At 44.5% G+C, this 18,957-nt stretch overlaps 1 protein-coding gene across 1 annotated transcript in view; it reads left to right on the plus strand.

Moving 5' to 3' along the window:
* The window catches only part of SORL1 (sortilin related receptor 1), a 58,003-nt gene extending 41,574 nt beyond the window's left edge, over positions 1 to 16,429 (plus strand). The window contains exons 33-48 of the mRNA XM_054291522.1: positions 894 to 1,022; positions 2,449 to 2,575; positions 3,087 to 3,256; positions 4,601 to 4,713; positions 5,018 to 5,122; positions 6,216 to 6,288; positions 7,369 to 7,451; positions 7,702 to 7,798; positions 8,364 to 8,548; positions 9,800 to 9,919; positions 10,005 to 10,169; positions 11,516 to 11,690; positions 12,084 to 12,190; positions 13,054 to 13,246; positions 14,420 to 14,632; positions 15,609 to 16,429. Of these exons, the coding sequence (XP_054147497.1) occupies positions 894 to 1,022; positions 2,449 to 2,575; positions 3,087 to 3,256; positions 4,601 to 4,713; positions 5,018 to 5,122; positions 6,216 to 6,288; positions 7,369 to 7,451; positions 7,702 to 7,798; positions 8,364 to 8,548; positions 9,800 to 9,919; positions 10,005 to 10,169; positions 11,516 to 11,690; positions 12,084 to 12,190; positions 13,054 to 13,246; positions 14,420 to 14,632; positions 15,609 to 15,676 (2,123 nt within the window). The 3' untranslated portion in view covers positions 15,677 to 16,429. The remainder of the gene's footprint in view (positions 1 to 893; positions 1,023 to 2,448; positions 2,576 to 3,086; positions 3,257 to 4,600; positions 4,714 to 5,017; positions 5,123 to 6,215; positions 6,289 to 7,368; positions 7,452 to 7,701; positions 7,799 to 8,363; positions 8,549 to 9,799; positions 9,920 to 10,004; positions 10,170 to 11,515; positions 11,691 to 12,083; positions 12,191 to 13,053; positions 13,247 to 14,419; positions 14,633 to 15,608) is intronic.
* Positions 16,430 to 18,957: the final 2,528 nt, after the last annotated feature.

Below are 18,957 nucleotides of genomic sequence, written 5' to 3' on the forward strand. Positions count from 1 at the left end.
GTGTCCTGGAGTGCCCAAACCCCTGCCAGGGGGCTCAGAGACCCTGGCACAGAGCCCAAGACGCCTGTGACTTTCATTGAGCCCTTGGAAAAAAACAATTACCAACCTTAGATGAAGAATTACAAGCCACGACAGTTTAAGTAGAATGATAGTGAATTTATCCTGGAGTGAAAAAATCGATTTTTGTGGTTTTTAGAATGGGGGTTCAGGGGGCAAGATGGAGGGAACTGGGTGTGTCCAGCCTTTCTCCTTCTTCTTCTTGGCCTCCATCTTCTGCTGTGATGGTGGCACTTTTGGATTGGTTTAGAGTAGAAGCTCACTGTCTAACATTGGTGATGGGTATTGGAAAGTAATTGTAAATATTGTACAGGTAGTTTTTAGTATAAAAAGATAACACTGCCCTGAGGGTGTCAGAGTGCCTCTGACTGTCTTGCTGAATGGACTTAAGCTGGACAGGAGAAAAAATTTTATAGATAAGAAACAATAAACAACCTTGAGAGTGAGAACTGAAGAGCTCTGACTCCTTCTTCGAGCGCTGAGCTGAGAAAAGAGACTTTCTAAAATACCTCAGAGTCACTCTGAGCAGCTAGAGAACCCGAGACTTGTGAAGGCAGGGAAGCCTCTGAGGAAAAAAATTCTTTAAAGAAAACAGAAATCCTTTACAAAAAATAAAAAAAATTAAAAAAAAAGATAAAAAGCCCAAGGGGTGCTACTCCCACTACTCCACTTGTTCTTTTTCATGGGATGAGCTCCAAGTTCCTCTGAAGGAGACACCCCAGAGTGTGCCACACCAGCCTGAGCTCCATCCCTGACATGCAGCCACCTGCAAACATTCCAGTGCTGCTGAGGGAACTTCCCTGCCTCCAGTCCTGATCTGTTCTGCCTCTTTTCAGCCACTCCAAGCAGCCTGTCCTGCCCCAATGGCTTCAGGTGTGAGGATGGGGAGGCCTGCATCCTGCTGCCGGAGCGCTGTGATGGGTACCTGGACTGCTCAGACAGCAGTGATGAGAGGAACTGCACAGGTGAGCAGCATCCCATCTCCCATCCCTCACTCCCTGCAAAGATCTGCTCTCCTGCCTGTGTGATCTTTCCCTCACAACATCCTTGATTTTTCTGCCTCTGTTGTCCAAGCATTTATCACCAGCTGGAACAAACTTCCCAGCAGCTTCTGCACTGACAATTTGTCTTCCAGCAGCCTCAGAGACAGGAAAAAAATCATTTTAGGATGGATAGGAGCAAAGCTGGCAATTTTACACTTTCCACAGGTAAAATGAGTCTCCTGCTCTGCCCTGCTTTGCAAGGTGACCCTGGGGACGTGGCACATGTCTGCTGCCATCCCTTGGTGGCCCTGTGGTGGCAGAGGGACAGAGCCCACCCTGATAGCAGGGATTGATCACTGCCTCCAGCCAGCCATGAGCTTCAGCAGCTCCCCCACAGAACTGCTGGGGGGGCTGACCATCAATCAGGTTTAGTTCTTTAATTAAATATTGATTGGGAGAGGCTAGCAGGGTCAGGGAGGGGGAAGGAGCTGCTGAGATGCACAACTCAGCTGCTACACCAAGGAAAAACCAAACCATTCCTTTTCCCTTGGAAAAATTGCCCTGCCATGCTGTCCATGGCCCCATGTGCCTGCTGGATTTAATTCCAGCTGTTTGGGGAAAGCAAAACAGCAGCAATTTGCCCCTGCTGTGCTTGGTTTCTGTTCAGCACCAAAGCTGAGCACCACAGCAGAGCCAAACCACAACAGTGGGATTTGGGCTCCAAAGAGAGAGGGATTTGGGCACACAAAGAGAGAGCAGGGAGTGACCTGGTGGGAGCAGGGCATGGATTTGGGGCATTTCAGATCAGCACCTCCCGTCCAGGGCTGGGTTCCACAGTGATTTTACCCCCCAAATGCCTCTGTGAAGGTCCGGCAGTGATTCAGTCAGAGTTCGTGTCCAGGCAAGCCCCAAACTGGAATTACCAGCCTCTGCTTGGTCCTGCTGCTGAGCACAAGATGTGATAAGGGAAAACACACAAAGAAAAGGCCTGGGTGGTGACAGGGACAGCACAGACTGATCACAGCAGGAGAAGGGTGGCACTGGGCAGTTTGCACTCACACAATTCCAAAATTCCCAATTATTTCAGCAACAGCCACACTTTATTTTTCCTTAGGGGAAAGGGGATGCTTGCCTGATGCAGCATGAAGATATTTTGGGTAGAACCAAGAGCACCAGGGGTAAATTCCTGCTCTGAGCTGCCCTCTGTGAGCCCAGGATAAATCAAACATCTCATTTACGTGACATCCCTTCAGTCAGTGCTGTCCCCACCTCCCCTGTGGTTGGTGTTACAAACAAAGCTCCTGTTTCTCTCCTGGGCACAGGGCTTGTTTGCCTGCAGTAAATCCCCTTTTCCCATTCTCTGGCTTGTTTGCCTGCAGTAAATCCCCTTTTCCCCTTCTCTGCTCAGATGACACAATCGTGTACAAGGTGCAGAACCTGCAGTGGACAGCTGATTTCTCTGGGGATGTCACCCTGACGTGGGCTCGGCCAAAAAGGATGTCCTCTAGCTCCTGTGTCTACAACATCTACTACAGGTACATCATCCCTCCCTGGTGTTGTGGCATGAGCACAGGTGTGCCTGTGTTTACTGCAGAGAACCACACAGAATCAGGCCTGAGACCTTCAGAGCTCCTTAATCCAGTTCTGCTTGGAAAATGTAATATTTGGTAGCAAAAGAGACACAAAATAGCAGTACCCAGAGGGAACTGTGACAAATTGCATTGGTTTCCTCCTTGACCATGTACTCAGACAGTAAAGTTGTTACATTCATTGTTTTTACACTTGGGCCTTGTCTTTGTGGGACCATTAACAGCAAGAACAAAGGTAATAAATTTGAGCACAAGAGTTACAGAAAAGCTCAGGGCCTTATAAGTCACCAAGGCAAGGTTAGTTCAGGCTTTCCAGCGACATCTTTTCAAATTGCTGGTGCGGCACTACCAAAATGAACAGCAACCTTTTAAAATGGTTCCATTTTTGGGATAAATACATATGTTCCATGGTAAAAAAAGCCCGTCCTGATGGGAGATGTGTGGCTCTGTCCCTCAGGATGGTCGGGGAGAGCATCTGGAAGGTCCTGGAGACCCACAGCAACAAAACCAACGGCGTTCTCAAAGTCCTCAAGCCCGACTGCAGCTACCAGGTGAAGGTGCAGGTGCAGTGTCTGAGCAGGGTCTACAACACCAACGACTTCATCACGCTGAGGGCGCCCGAAGGACGTAAGCACAGCTCCTGCTGCCACCACTGCCTGCCACACTGGTGCTAAATTGTATTGATTTGTGCTGCTTTGGGATGAATTTTATTTGCAGGGAATGCCCCAACCAAGGCAGGAATGATGCATCTGACTCCATGTTCTCAGAATACTATGTTATGCTATAACGCTAATAATGTATTATATATATAACATATATATACAATACATTATATATAGATCATTATAATTATAATCAGTATAATTGTTGCATATACTACAATATATTAGTTATATTATTAATATTATATTATATATAATATTAATATATTCTACTATAATACTATCAATATATTATATATTTTATATATATACAATATATTACACATCTTATATTATTAATATAATTAATATATTTTTACATATATTACAATATATTAATTACATTATATTATTCTGAATAATATATTATATGTACTATTAATATATTCCACTATAATACTATTAGTACTATATTTATAATACTATATTATGTTCTCATAATATATCTCCATGTTCTCAGAATAGTATATTATACTATAATACTATTAATATAGTAGATACAATATATACAGTATATTATATATATTAATATAATATATATAATTATATATTACAGTATATATTATTTATTACATTATTATTAATATATTTTATATATACACTATTAATATATATACTGTAATACTATGTTTATAATACTATATTATACTAAAAAATACTATACTATACTATAGAATACAGAAAAGATACTGAATGCTAAAAAGATAATAATGAAAACTCGTGATTCTTCCCAGAGTCCCAATACTGCTTGGCACTGATTGGCCAAAGAGTCAAAACTCAAACCAGAAATCCAATGAAACAATCACTTGTGGTTAAACAATCTCCAAACACATTCCACACAAGCAAAACAGAGGAGAAGCAAATGAGATAAGAATTGTTTTCCTTTTCTCTGAGGCTTCTCAGCCTCCCAGGAGAGAAATTTTTTCAGAGAATGTGAATGCCATAGGGCTGAATAGTAGAGATATCCTTGCTATGAACAAAAAGGATCTTTCCTTGGGCTTGAGAATTAATCACAGAATCCCCAGGCTGGAAGAGAGCTTCAAGATCATCAAATCCAACCCCTCAACCAAACCCTGGCACCCAGTGCCACATCCAGGCTTTGTTAAACACACCCAGGGATGGGGACTCCACCACCTCTCTTGGCAGAACATTCCAGTATAGAATTGTGCTGGACTGGGAGAAATCCATCCATCCCTTTGCCCTGATTTTCAGGGAGATGCTGCTTTTCCACCACTGTGACTGCCACTAATATTTCTCTTTCTCTCACCAGTACCAGATGCTCCTCTGAACCTGCAGCTGTCCCTGAAGAGAGAAGCTGAGGGTGTGGTGATGGGCTGGTGGAGTCCCCCTGTGAATGCCCACGGCCTCATCAGGGAATTCATTGTGAGTCCTGCTGGTCCTGGGGACATGGGAACACCAGCCCACAGCCAGCTGCATGGGGGTGGGCCTGGAATGGGATATTTTGGGGGAGGAAATCTACTGGGAACATCAGGCGAGTTGAGAGAAGAAATGCTGTAGGCAGCACCACAGCCCTGGAGTTCTTAATTTCTCCCTTTCTGAGATGTTGTAATTCTTTCTGCTGGCATTTTATCTCAGAGGGATAAACAGGTCTGGGATAGAGATAAACAGGTTTCTCTGCTGACCTGTGCTATTTTTGAGCCCTCACGCCCTGTTTTGGTGCTCCTAGGTGGAATACAGCAGCAGTGGATCCAAGGAGTGGTCATCCCTCAGAACCACCAAGAACTACACGGAGATCAAGAACTTGCAGGTCAACACTCTCTACACAGTCAGAGTGAGTATTTCCAAAGCTCCCTCTCAGAGGGAACATTTCCAAAGCTCTCAGAGTATTTCCAAAACTCTCTCTCAGAATATTTCCAAAGCTCCCTCTCATAGTGAGTATCTCCAAAACTCTCAGAGTATCTCCAAGACTCTCTCTCAGAGTATTTCCATAACTCTTTCTCAGAGTATTTCCAAAGCTCCCTCTCAAAGTATTTCCAAAGCTCCCTCTAAGTAAACTCTCATTCCTGAGTGGCCTAAGTCCTGCACAGCCAAAAACTTGCTAAAAAAATATTTTGTTACAAAAAAATCTTGTTAAAGCCCTGCCCTTTAATGCCAACCCACAGCACCACTGCTAATGTCTACAGTTCCAAGCCCTTGATTTGCTCCTTTGTCCCACAAGGCCAGGCTGGATTACAAAATCCTCCCTGCTAATTGCCCATTCCAATGTCACTGCAGTTGCACTGGATGTGGGCCAGAGATAAATTGGGTCCTTGGTGTATCAGTGGGAAAAGAAGCAGATCTGCCTGTGGGGAATGTCTGCACAGGGAGAGGCTGGGTAATTATAGACAGAAGTAATAAGGAAAGGAAATGAAAAGTCTGCACAGTGAGCCCTGGGAAATGAGTGCTTTGCCATTGTCTATCCTCCTGAGTTCTTGGGGAAGTTCACTGCGAGGGGGGATGAATCCCCTGCTCCAAATCTGTGTTATTCTTTCCTCCCATGCTATTTCTTCCCAACACAACCCATCCCCAGATAAATCTTTGGAAGTATTTCAGGCCTTGCATGTTCTTCCCTGGCGTGGCTCTCACCCACTTTAAGGCCTGTGGAGTCCCCAGCTCCTTATCTCGATGGGCTCCTCAAAGATCCCATCAGAGAGCAGTTATCTGCAAAGCGGCTGCACCTCCCTCCTCTTAGATCCCTTTAATTGACTTTAAGCACTCGGCTTTATCTCTGCATTAAGCATTTTATTGCCGAGTAATTAAGCCATTGTTTGCTTCCAAGTCCCTTTCCCAGGAGCCCTGCCAGGTCTGTAACCTTGCTCTCACCTCCCCTCTCTGTTTGCACTGTGAAATGTTGCTCATGGTCCCTCTCCCTCTGGTTTCCAAAGGTTGCTGCAGTGACCAGCAGAGGGGTGGGAAACTGGAGTGAATCCAAGTCCATCACCACGGTCAAAGGCAAAGGTAAATGTTGTTGTTTAGGTCAGCTCAGTGACCACGAGGCAGAGGAGCAGCCTCAAACACCAGCAGCAGCATCCAGAGCCACCTCCTCACCCTTTATTCTCCCTGCTGAGCCTTTCACAGCTTTGCTGTTAAAAGTGACCTGTAAAAAGTGAATTTTTCTCTCATCCTGAGCTGCCTCAGAGTTCTGTCTGGAGGGGTCACTGCCTCTGCCTTGCAGTGAAGGATGTGCTGCCCTAGAACTGAGCAGGAGCCTGTCCTCCCTCTCCCAGGCTGCAGACAGATTCCCTCAGACTTTTGTAGGCCAAATCCTGCCTCCAGATAGACAAGAAATTACCAACTCCATCACTCTCACTCCAAAAGGATGCTGGCTCATCCTTCTCCCTCTTAGGCCACAATTATTGTGGCTCCTCCTGCAGGTTTAGACCGTAAAAAACAACCACAGCTCCCAAGAACTGTCACAACATCACAGCAGATAAACTCAAACAGCACAGTAAATAATTTCCTTCCCAACCTGTTTTTTTTTTTTAAGAAAAGTCTTTTGAAGTCGTTTGTATTCGTGCCAAGTTTTTCATCCAAACTTATGTCCCTGCATCAAAATTGTCAGCTAATTTGTCAGATGAAAGAAGGGAAAGAAAACACCAGGCTGCTCAAAGTGCAGGATCCAGATAATGTGAATTACCTGGTGGTTAGAAAAACAGAGGTGGAAAGAACAGAAACAGCTCTGACTTCAGGTTTTGTATGAATGCTTGGCTGATAGCTCTTGATGTTCCTCAGCAGCTCCTCGGAAGGGCAGGAGCTGTTTCCTGGGATAGGAGCTCACCCTGCTGAGTTCAGAGGGAAATCCCTCTGCCCAGACCCCTCCAGTTTCAGCCTGCACTGAGCAGGGCACAGATAAAGCAGCTTTTAGGTGCTGGAGTTAAAAATCAGTGTCTTTTCTGAGGGGGACTGGCTTAGGCAAGGTTGGGGCATCCTGTTCTGGGAGCTTTTAACACAAAAATCTGTATTTTATCTGTCCCCTCTCAAGAAATATTTTTATTTCTTTGTGCTGTACTAACAGGTCTTTTCTATGTTTCCTCCCAGTCATTCCTCCCCCTGTCATCCACATTGAGAGCTACAATGAGGACTCCATAAGTTTCAGCCTAAAAATGACCACGAATATCAAGGTAAGAGTTTTTCCCCTTTCCATCTGAGCTGGGGAAATGGTGAATAGTGGCTGGGAGAATCTGTCACCCACTGAAGCATTGCAATTACCAATTATTTCGTGCCAAATAATTTCTTCCTGCTCCCAGACTGCCCTGGGGCTCTTAATTGGGATGGAAAATACAATGCAAGGACTGTCAGGGGTCTGACAGCAGCCCTGCTTCCCTGTGTGCACCAGCTGAGCTGATGGCTCTGTGTCCTCGGCCTTGACAGGTCAGTGGCTACGTGGTCAACATCTACTGGACATTCGATAGCCACAGGCAGGAAAAAAGGACTCTGGTCATAGAAGGAGAAAAGTCCATCCAAAAAGGTAAATTCTGCTCGAAACAGAAAGCTTTGCTTTGGTCAACACTAAGCAGAAAGATTTATGAGAGGTTATAGGATTGTTTTATTTCTTTTTTGCTACTAGTAGTTCTCTTTAAGCAATCCTGTTTAAATCTGGACAGGACAAAGCAGCAAATTCTCTGTTCTGAGGACCTGGAGATTTCAAAGCAGATTTGGGATTTACCCCCAGAGCTGCACCAGTCCTTTCTCATCATATGGGGTTTTGTTTGTTGTTCCATTTTTAATCTACCAAAGGGAGCAGAAACAGGACAAGGATTTCTTGGGCTTGCACACAGTAATGACATTTCTGGTTTGGGAAAATCTCAGTGTGGATTTGTGAAATCATCCGGGCACAGAAAAGCAAGGCTGGGTTGGATTCCAGAGTCTCAGATGCTTTAGTATAAATGAAATTACTGCAAAATCATGAAAGTACAGCCCAGGAGAGGCAGGCTCCTGCCTGTTTGTGATGCTGACCCTTCCCTCGTGCTCCCACCCTTGCTGTGCTTTGTGCTTTGCCTCACCTAACAGTGCCCCTTTCTCTTCTTGCTCAGTGGCCAATCTGACAGCTCACACCCCCTATGAAATTTCTGCTTGGGCTAAGACAGAGCTGGGTGACAGCCCTCTGTCCTTTGTGCACGTGGTGACCAGTGGCACAAGGCCAGTGTCCCCCAGCCTCAAGGCCAAGGCCATCAACCAGACGGCCGTGGAATGCAGCTGGACTGGCCCCAGGAATGTGGTAAGGCACCAACCCTTCCCTCAGAGCCTCAGAGCAGCACACAACCCCCCTGAAACCAGGATAATTCGTTTGGGTTGAATTCCAAAGCCCTGAAAATTTTGGGGATGATGAGGGAAGGAACCTCCTGACTTTTAAACAGAAACAAAACAAGGTTTCTTGTGTGTTTGTTGCAGTGAGAAGTGGCTCAAACACAGCACAATGCTCCAGCAGCCTTTGAATCAGCTGCTGTTACAAACTGAGCTCAGGGGTTTTGGGTTGGGAGTTCAAAGGGAAGTGGGCAGATTGAACTTGGGCAAGACAGAGGGAAAAGCAGGAAAAGGGTCCAGAGGGAAAAGGGTCTTTGCTTCATGCCCCTAAAATGGGCAGCCAGTGGCAAATGGATTTGTAGAAAATTCTCAAAGTCTGACAGAATTCTGTTTCCTAATTACAATACATTATAAGCATTTCTTATGCTATCAACTTTTACCACACCACACTGTAAATACCTTAAAACCAATAATCTAAAATTATCCCACATAAATCCTACTACAGTTCATCTTTCATAGTCCCATTTCTCCAAAATATCCAGTCTTATATACAAAACCATCCTTTAAAACTTGTTTCTAGTTCCATTTCCCTCTCAACAATATCTGTCCTATTCCATTACATTTCCAAGTCAACATTTCTCCAAAGTAGTTTTATGTAGACAACCATCCTTTAACACTTGTTTCGTGTTCCATTTTTCTCTAAACAATATGTTTCTAGCTCCATTTCTCTCTCAACAATATCTGTTTCTAGCTCCATTTCTCTCCCAACCATATCCATCCTATCCCATGACATTTCTAACTCAACATTTCTCCCTTTTATTTAGTCTTAATTATAAAACCATCTTTTAAAACTTGCTTCTAGTTCCATTTCTCTCTCTACAATATCTATTTCTAGTTCCATTTCTCTCTCAACAATATTTGTTTCTAGTTCCATTCCTCTCTTGACAATATCTGTTTCTACCTCCATTTCTGTCTCTACAATATCTGTTTCTAGCTCCATTTTTCTCTCAACAATATCTGTTTCTAGCTCCATTTCTCTCCCAACCATATCCATCCTATCCCATGACATTTCTAAGTCAACATTTCTTATCTCAAGGTTTACACACAGATACGCGCCACGTAAACCTCCTGTCAGACTTTGAGAATTCTCCACAAATCCATTTCCCACAGCAGCCAGGGGATGCTCTGGGTTGTGCCAATCCCTGCTGTGCTTTTCCCTCCTCAGGTCTATGGAATTTTCTACGCCACGTCCTTCCTGGAGCTGTACAGGAGCCCCCACAACAGCACCACCAGCGCGCACAACGCCACGGTGCTGGTGCAGCGCGACGAGCAGTACCTGTTCCTGGTGGGCTCCCATCCTCCTCCTCCTCCCTCTGCCCGCCCCCTGGCTCCCCCAGGACGCTGCCCTGACCTCTGTGCCTCCCTCCCAGGTGCGGGTGGTGTCTCCCTACCAAGGGCCCCCGTCCGACTCCGTGGTGGTGAAGATGATCCCGGATAACCGGCTGCCGCCGCGCCACCTGCACGCCGTGCGCACCGGCAAGACGTTCGCCGTCGTCAAGTGGGAATCGCCCTACGACTCGCCCGACCAGGACATGGTAACCATTCACAGAGCCTCCTCCAGGCCCTGTGCACACTAAATCCTGCCCCGAACACAGATCCTTGCCTTTTGTTTCGCGGAGATAGCTAAAAACTCTACAGCTTCGTGAAAGTTGTAATGATGGTATGTTTGTTATTGGAGCGCTGGATGCATGTGGAGATTACTTTCTTTAAAAGACATCTGTAATTTTGGGAACTTCAGGTTCCCAAAAAGGGAACTTTCAGGTCCCTTTTTATCCCCCTCTCAAATACATATGCATACAATTTCACACCAGGTTCACACATATTCATTTTTACGAATTTCGCATGACATTTGCTGCTAGTTCTTCTTTATGAGAAAGAATTCTTAGGTCAGGTTGAGCTGCTCTCACAGCAGTCTCTCTGTCTCTCTTTATCACTCTCTGTCTCCCCCCCTTACCTCTGTCCTTCATTGAAGCAGTTTCCCTTGAGCTTGGGCCTTGCAGTCAGGCTACACAGACTTAAAGATGTACATTTCACCTAAATCAAAATGGATTTCTACTCTGCAGAATTTTTACTCTGTCTCATTTTCTTCTGCTGGAGAAAGCCTGAGGTCAGGTCTATGCTCCGCATAAAATCAAAGTGCTGACACCTCCAACGTCTTCGTTTCCTCCCTGCTGGCCATCAGCTCAGGAGTGTAACATAAAAAAGAGCCAGGTCTGGGATATCTGTTGCTGACCAAGTCTAAAACCAGCCCTGGGCATGAGCCAAAACACCTTTCTGGGCTTTGGCTCTGCCCAGGAGGGTAAGGCTGGGCTGGGGCACTGCTCTTGCCTCAACAAAGCCCAGTTCTGTTCTCTGCCGCACTGGAATACACTCAGGTCTCGCTCCATTGAAGGCCAGTCATTTTCTCAGCAAGCTTTCCCCTCCCATTCTGCTCCAGAGACTTTAACAGCAAAAGTTTGGAGGTAAAAACCTTCCCAGCAGAGCTGGAGACTCTGACAGGGCAGGGGTTTGCGTTGCATCCTTGTGATTCACCGAGAAATACAACCTGAGCTTTTCCTCCTGCTCTCATCTGTTCCACTAACTGCATTTTCTGTTTCAGTAAATGCTGATTTTCCGTAATTTTCTGTATCAGTAAATGCTGATTTTCTGTAGCAGAAATTTTCTGTATCAGTAAATGCTGATTTTCTGTATCAGTAAATGCTGATTTTGGGCAGAAATCCAGAGAGAGGCTTGTAATTTTGCTCCCCAGGCTTTGTGTAAAGCTCAGCCTTGGTTTAAAGCAAATTTTACCCACCCTGTTTAATGTCCTACCACTGTTTAGCTGAAATTCTGCAGGAAAATGAGATTTTTTTTTTTTTCCATCCATTTCTTCCCCCTCCAGCTCTATGCCGTGGCAGTTAGAGATTTGGTGAGGAAAACAGATAAAATCTACAAAGTGAAAAGCCGGAACAGCACGGTGGAGTACACCATAAAGAAGCTGGAGCCAGGAGGGAAATACCACGTGATTGTCCAGCTGGGAAACATGAGCAAGGAGTCCAGCATGAAGATCAACACAGGTGAGGGACACAGCGCCCATCCTGAGGCTGCAGGAATGTTCCTGCAGCTCTTGGTCCTCTCCCACAGGCAAAGCCCAATTTTGGGAGGTGGTTACACCCCAAAACATCAGCACTGGAGAGGAAGCTTCTCCAGTGATATCCAATGTTTTCCTCCTGATAAATGGAGAGGGAAAGGCACTAGTTGGGCTGTGTGCACATCATCAAGTACCATCCCAGCTCTACCAGTGAAAAATCCCTCCTGCATCCTCTCCTCCAGCACATCCCTTTTCCAAGCAGAGTATTGTGCTGATCCCTAAAAAACCCCACTAACTTTCAGAATTTACTCCATTTGTGTAAGAGGAAAGTGCCACCAGTGCTGCAACTTCACCTGCTGCCACTTTTTCCCATTTGCAGTCCCTCTCTCTGCACCGGACGCCTTAAAAATCATCACTGAAAACGACCATATTCTGCTTTTCTGGAAGAGTTTGGCGCTGAAGGAAAGTAATTTCAATGAAAGCCGGGTAAGTTTTGCTGTGCCTCCTGCCCTACAGAAAATCCTGGAGCAGAGTCAGTGCAAGGCTCCTTTCGCAGGCTCTGAAATCCATCCTGTCCTTGGTGAGCCCTCTAGAAGGGCTCACTAAAATTCATGTCATGGCTGAGGCTCTGAAGCTGATAGATGCAATCAGTCACCTTTTAGGAACATAATTATCCTGCTAGAAAAGGACAGTTGTCCCCTGTGTGAAAGGACTGAGGAAAGGACACTGGCCTGCCATGCCAGAAAGTCTGAAAGTTGTCGTTATTCAGACTTGGATAGAAAATCTGTGAAATGTTGTCTGTCAGAGCGTGGGCAAGGAGAAAACTGCACCAAGAAAGCCCTCACCCTCCTGGACTGTGTGCTTGGGTGGGCTGGGGTGGGTGCTAAGGACAGAGTGGAGCAGACAAACCAAACCAGAGTCATTTAGGTTGGAAAAGCCCTCCAAGATTGGCTCCAAGCCGTCCAAATCCCCACCTTGTCCCCAGCCCACAGCACTGAGTGCCACCTCCAGTTGTTTCCTGAAGACCCCTAGGGATGGGGACTCCTTGGGCAGCCCTTCCAATGTTTAACAACCATTTTTGTGAAGAAATCCTTCCCAAAATCCTCCCCTGGCACAGCTCGAGGCCGTGTCCTCTCATCCTGTCACTTGGCAGAAGAGAAATCACTCCTTCCTAAACTGGCCAAGGTCAGTGCACACCAGCAGGGCTTCCTGGAGGAGGCTCCACCTTGCTCCCTCCCAGCAGGGTTCATCAAAGCCAGACCCAGGAGGAAAACCAAATTTCCAAGCCCTTTTGGAAGGAGCAAACCCACCCTCTGCAGGCGATGACTTGAGCTTTGTGTTTCCCTCAGGGCTACGAGATTCACATGTTTGACAGCTTGATGAACATCACAGCCTACCTGGGCAACACCACAGAGAACTTCTTCAAGGTGTCCAACCTGAAGATGGGCCACAATTACTCGTTCAGCGTGCAGGCACGGTGCCTGTATGGGGGGCAGATGTGTGGGGAGCCAGCCACGCTGCTCTACGACGAGCTGGGAACAGGTGAGTCCCCATTTCCTCCTCATCCTTCTTAAAAAAACACTCAGGAAAGCCTCATAAATTCTTTAGGGATGTATCACTCTGTTCTTTTAAGTTCTTCTAAGCCTTCTGATGTTTAAATTCTTGTAATGGAGTTTCTCACACAGTTTTATGTAAATAATTATTGTTTTACATTCCTCTCTGGAGGAGGAGAAATTTGATGGACTGTTGGTTTGTCCAGTGTCATTGCAGAGGTGGCAAGTTCATCCTCCAATCTGTCACAGACACATTTTAAGAAAGATCCTTTTGTTAGGCTCTTTTCTCCTGAGAAGATTCAGCTTCTCCGTGTTTTGCTGCTTTGGAATGTGATTTGGAGACTTGTTTACCCAGCATGTGAAATTGTTTTTACTTGATCACCAATGTCGAGTCTGTGAGCAGTCACAAGATTTTATTATCATTCCTTTCTATTCCTTGCTGGCCTTCTGATGAAATCCTTTCTTCTATTCTTTTAGTATAGTTTTAATATAGCATTTTCTTTTAATATAATATATACCATAAAATAATAAATCAGCCTTCTGAAACATGGAATCTGTGACCGTGTTCACAGGGGTCTGAGGATGAGGGAAGAGATGAGGATCTGACTCCATGTTTCAGAAGGCTTGATTTATTATTTTATGATATATATTACATTAAAACTATACTAAAAGAATAGAAGAAGAAAGGATTTCATCAGAAGATTAGCAAGGAATAGAAAGGTATGATAATAAAATCTTGTGACTGACCGAGACAGTCTGGACAACTGGACTGTGATTGGCCATTAATTAGAAACAACCACATGAGACCAATCCCAGATGCACCTGTTGCATTCCACAGCAGCAGATAACCATTGTTTGCATTTTGTTCATGAGGTCTCTCAGCTTCTCAGGAGGAAAAATCTTAAGGAAAGGATTTTCCATAAAAGATATCTGTGACAGGAGTCAAGATTGTCATCTCTTCCCTCGTCCTGGGACCCCTGCGAACACCACCACACCAATCCACTGTCACATTTGAAAATCTGTAAATACTGGAGTCAGGAAATAAACTTCCCTTCTTTTCCCTTCTTCTTACCTTGGAGTTCCACTGTTTGTGTGCTTTTATTTTGTGTCCTGTTGTGTCCAGGGATGTGCTAAAACAGCCCTTGTGTCCCTCCCTCACCAGGTAAAGACCCCTCAGGCACCAAATCGGGCCAGGCCACGGACGTGGCTGCCATCGTGGTGCCCGTGCTGTTCCTGCTGCTGGTGACCCTGGGCATTGGCTTCGTGGTGCTCTACATGAGGCACAGGAGGCTCCAGAGCAGCTTCACTGCCTTCGCCAACAGCCACTACAGCTCGCGCCTGGGCTCGGCCATCTTCTCCTCGGGGGATGATCTGGGTGCGTGGCCCTGGTGGCATTGGGGACAGCACTGGGGACGTGACATCAGGGCAGGAATTAATTCTTTATCATGGTGTGGGACACTCTGGTAGCACAGTCTCCATGGGTTTGATCTCAGAGTACAAGTCACAGAATTACAGAGTCATTAAACATGGAAAAGGTCTTCAAGGTCATCAACTGGCAAAAGTTTTCCCAACCAAACATTTTTATCAAATAAGCCTCTCTTTGCAATGCAAATCACTTAAAAACACACTGAGGTTGTGAAATCAGGGCAAGAATTAATTCTTTATCACAGTTTGGGCCATTCTGGTATCACAGTCTCTATGGATTTGATCTCCGAGTACAAATCACAGAATTGCAGAGTCGTTAAACTTGGAAAGGATCTTCAAGATCAAGTCCAACCAGCAAAAGTTTTCCCAACAAAATGTTTTTATCAAATTAAACCTCTTCTTCTGATGCAGATCACTTAGAAATGCATTGACGATGTGAAATCAGGGCAAGAATAATTCTTCTATCATTGTTTGGGCCATTCTGGCATCACAATCTCTATGGGTTTGATCTCAGAGTGCAAATCACAGAATCATGGAATAGTTTAGGTTGCACAGACCTTTAAGACCATCAAGTCCAATTGCCAAAACTTTTCCCAACCAAACATTCTTACCACATTCAACCCCTCCTTTCAATGCAAATCACCTAAAAATGCATTGAGGATGTGAAATCAGCACAAGAATTAATTCTTTATCTTGGTTTGGGCCACTCTGGCATCACAATCTCTATGGATTTGATCTCAGAGTACAAATCACAAGACCTTCAAGACGATTAAGTCCAACCGCCAAAATTTTCCCAACCAATATTTTTATAAAATTAAACCCCTCCTTCCAATGCAAATCACTTAAAACCAGATTTTAAAGTGCTGAGGATAAAAACCAGATTTTTAAGTGGCCCCTAACAGCTCTGTTTTGGGTTTGTTTTCCAGGAGATGAGGACGATGAAGCCCCAATGATAACTGGATTTTCAGACGACGTCCCCATGGTCATCGCCTGAAGCTCATTTCTGACTGTACAAAACCAAATGGTGTAAATATTTTATTTGATAAAAATAGTTGATTGTTTATTTTAAAAATGCACTTTGAGTTGCAATACGTTATTTTTATATGGGCCAAAAAAAGAAAAAAATAATAATAATTTTAAGAATACACTTTGTAGTAATCAACTGTGAATTGCAGACTAGGTTGGTTGAGTAACAAATTGCTTTGATTTAACATTAATTTAGTCTTACAAGGCTATGCTTGCTGGGCATGCTTTTAAGTCTGTGAGATATTTTCCGTTGACTAAATTGGCTACTCATTTTATTTTTCTAAGACAAGAATAAATTTATTTAAAAAAAAAAAGAAAAATTCAGGAGATTATATATGTAGAGAGAGATAATATAGTCCCTGAAGGTTTTGCTTTTACTTTAGGACAAAAAAAAAAAAAAATCCTTTGGACTTTGTTTTATATGAAAGTATTTTTGTTGTGTTAATTTATTGGGAAATCTGGTGAGGAACAGATTTCCAGAGTCGTCAGACATTGTACACATTCTTGTGTAGAACATGTGCCACTTTATCTCGCAAGGCAGTCGTATCTTGGCATCCCCATCATTGTCCTTGCCATGATAATAAAACCCCTCATTTTCACTGAGTTTTTCTCCCTTTTAAAGACCCAATCTCTGAGCAATCTTAAAGTACAGCAGCATGTTTTTTCAGGGGTGATTTTTAGCTTCCTGCTGCTGTGGGAAGTGAAAAATATCCCCACACCAAATGTGCTGCCCAAACCCCTCCTGCTGCTGCCCCTTCCCATCACACAGGGCTTGATTAATCTGGAGTTTACAACCACATCACTGGAACAAAAAATTGCCACTTGCACCTTAAAACTCATTTTCCAGGTATTTTTAGGGTACCCCTCCTCCGTGGAGCTTCCCTCAGATACCAGCACAGTGGTGGGATGGAAGGGGGAATCTCCAGTGCGTGCAAATCCAGATTTTCCACACTCACCCAGAGCAGTAATTACTGAAAATTTAAATTAATTTGGACCACAGCAGGGATTTGATGCTCCCTCATCAGAATTTCCGAAAAGCAGCTGTAGTTTTACCTACAGCTTTGGAAATAATATAAATGTTCACACACACACATACATGTTATTTTCTCATCTCACATTCCCAGCAGACACAATACTGGCTGCAGAGCCAAATGCAAAGAGTCTGCTTGCCACTTGTTTGGAGCTTTGATTTTGTGACAGCAAAATGTGAATTTCACCAAAAAAATGTGAACCTCACCACTACCTGCCAACCCAGGGGCACGACAGGAGAGGATGTTCAGGGCTCTCCCCTGGCTGTGCTCGATATATGCAAAACTTCTCACCAGGAAATGCAGCACACTGTCTTGTCACACTGTTTTTGTGAAAAACAAAAGGTATTTTTGCTGTGTAAATTAAGTTATAATTGCAGTCTTCCTACAGATGAAACGAGAGAGGCCAGCTATGTTTTGATACGTGACTGATCCGTTTAATTTCACAATAGAAAAATGTATAAAAAAAAAAAAGTTGAGGTCTGGATGGTTTGATACTCTAGAGAAATACTGACTCTATTTTCAATTACTGGTGTTAGCATTCCCGTACTGGTGACAGATTTTTTTTCCTCCCCACCAAAGCTGGGACCAAACTAGAATCAGATTTTTATAAGTAGCAGCAAGCTCGCAGAGTTGCAATATTTTTACCTTGTCAGTGGATCAGGTGCTGTTCAGGAGCTGAATTTTTGAGGAAAACCAACCCAGTACACACAGCTCAATTTGTTACAGCTGCACAGAGAGACCAGACTCTGACCCAGAGGCTAAACCAGCCTCCAAAACATAAATCAGAAGATTTTATGCAGGAGAAGAAGCCTAAAAACAGAGAAAAGGAGTATTTAACCCCTTCTTTATAAATTTTTTAGCACAGATAACTGAAAATTACAATGTAGCATCCCAAAATCTGGTGCCTCTCTGGTGAGGGTGAGGAGGGGTTGAATTCTGATATTTTACTCCCCCAGGGTAAATCCTGCTGCAGTGAAACGAGCAGAATTTAGAGTCTGGCCCAGGGGGACCCTTTTAACCACTTTATATCCTGCAGAAATCCCTTGGCTGGAGATTTCCAAGCATCACCTGGGGAACAGGTCACTCCTGGCTCGGGGACACTCGTGTAGAACAAAGCATTTTGTGCCCAAACCCAGCACTTTTGGTTAAATCTAACTCCCAAACACAGCATGGGCAGAGCAGAGCCCTCTGTGGAGCCACCCAGGGGTTTGGGGACACTGCAGAGCCACTCAGAGCTGTCCCCAAACCCTCCCCTTCACTGCAAAAATCACCACTGTGCTCTCAGCAAAGCAACTTTCACAGGGCTAGTGTATTTTATATGTAGAGATAGAGGAGTCTGGGCTCCAGGTGGGGAGAACCCCATGCAGTTCTGGGGTAAATTGTATATTTTTATGAACTTTTGAAGCACGGAATCTTGTTCACGGAGACATGCAGGGGGCGGGAGGGTTCTGCTGTAAATATGGAACGTGGATGTGGATGTATATTTTGTTCTGGTTTCGTTTTCAGTAGCCTTATGTGACGTGACATGACTTGCTACCCTAAATTCCGGGAGGTGGTTTGAGTTTGTTTTATAGGAACCCAGTAAAATGCTTGGATCAAAAAGGGTGTGGGAAATACCCTGGTTAGAAGGAATTTCCAGCAGTTAATTTGTGTTTGCACCCATTTCAGAGGCCCATGAGCACTCTCAAGTCCATTTGAACAAAAGACTAAAGTTGAACACAAAAATCTGCTGAGGTTTTGGACCATGAGGCTTCTATTGCTTTGGATCAGGCTTTTTGTGAGGTTTTCTTTTTTTGTGTTGGGGGTTTGGTTTTTCACAAGAATGGACAAGTAGGTACCATTTCCAGGCTGCAGACCTATTAAAGGTCAATAAAAGGCTCTTTTCAGTCTGAATAAACCCCATGTGTGGGTTGCCAGCCTGTGACCGTGTTCACAGGGGTCTGAGGGTGAGGGAAGAGATGAGGATCTGACTCCATGTTTCAGAAGGCTTGATTTATTATTTTATGATATATATTACATTAAAACTATACTAAAAGAATAGAAGAAAGGATTTCATCAGAAGGCTGGCTAAGAATAGAAAAAGAAAATGATAACAAAGGCTTGTGGCTTGGACAGAGAGTCCGAGCCAGCTGACTGTGATTGGCCATTAATTAGAAACAACCACATGAGACCAATCACAGATGCACCTGTTGCATTCCACAGCAGCAGATAATCAATG

Source organism: Melozone crissalis, unplaced genomic scaffold, assembly GCF_028551555.1.
Source record: "Melozone crissalis strain CALT ecotype California unplaced genomic scaffold, PUWL_Pcris_2 ptg000092l_1, whole genome shotgun sequence".
Taxonomy (NCBI): domain Eukaryota; kingdom Metazoa; phylum Chordata; class Aves; order Passeriformes; family Passerellidae; genus Melozone; species Melozone crissalis.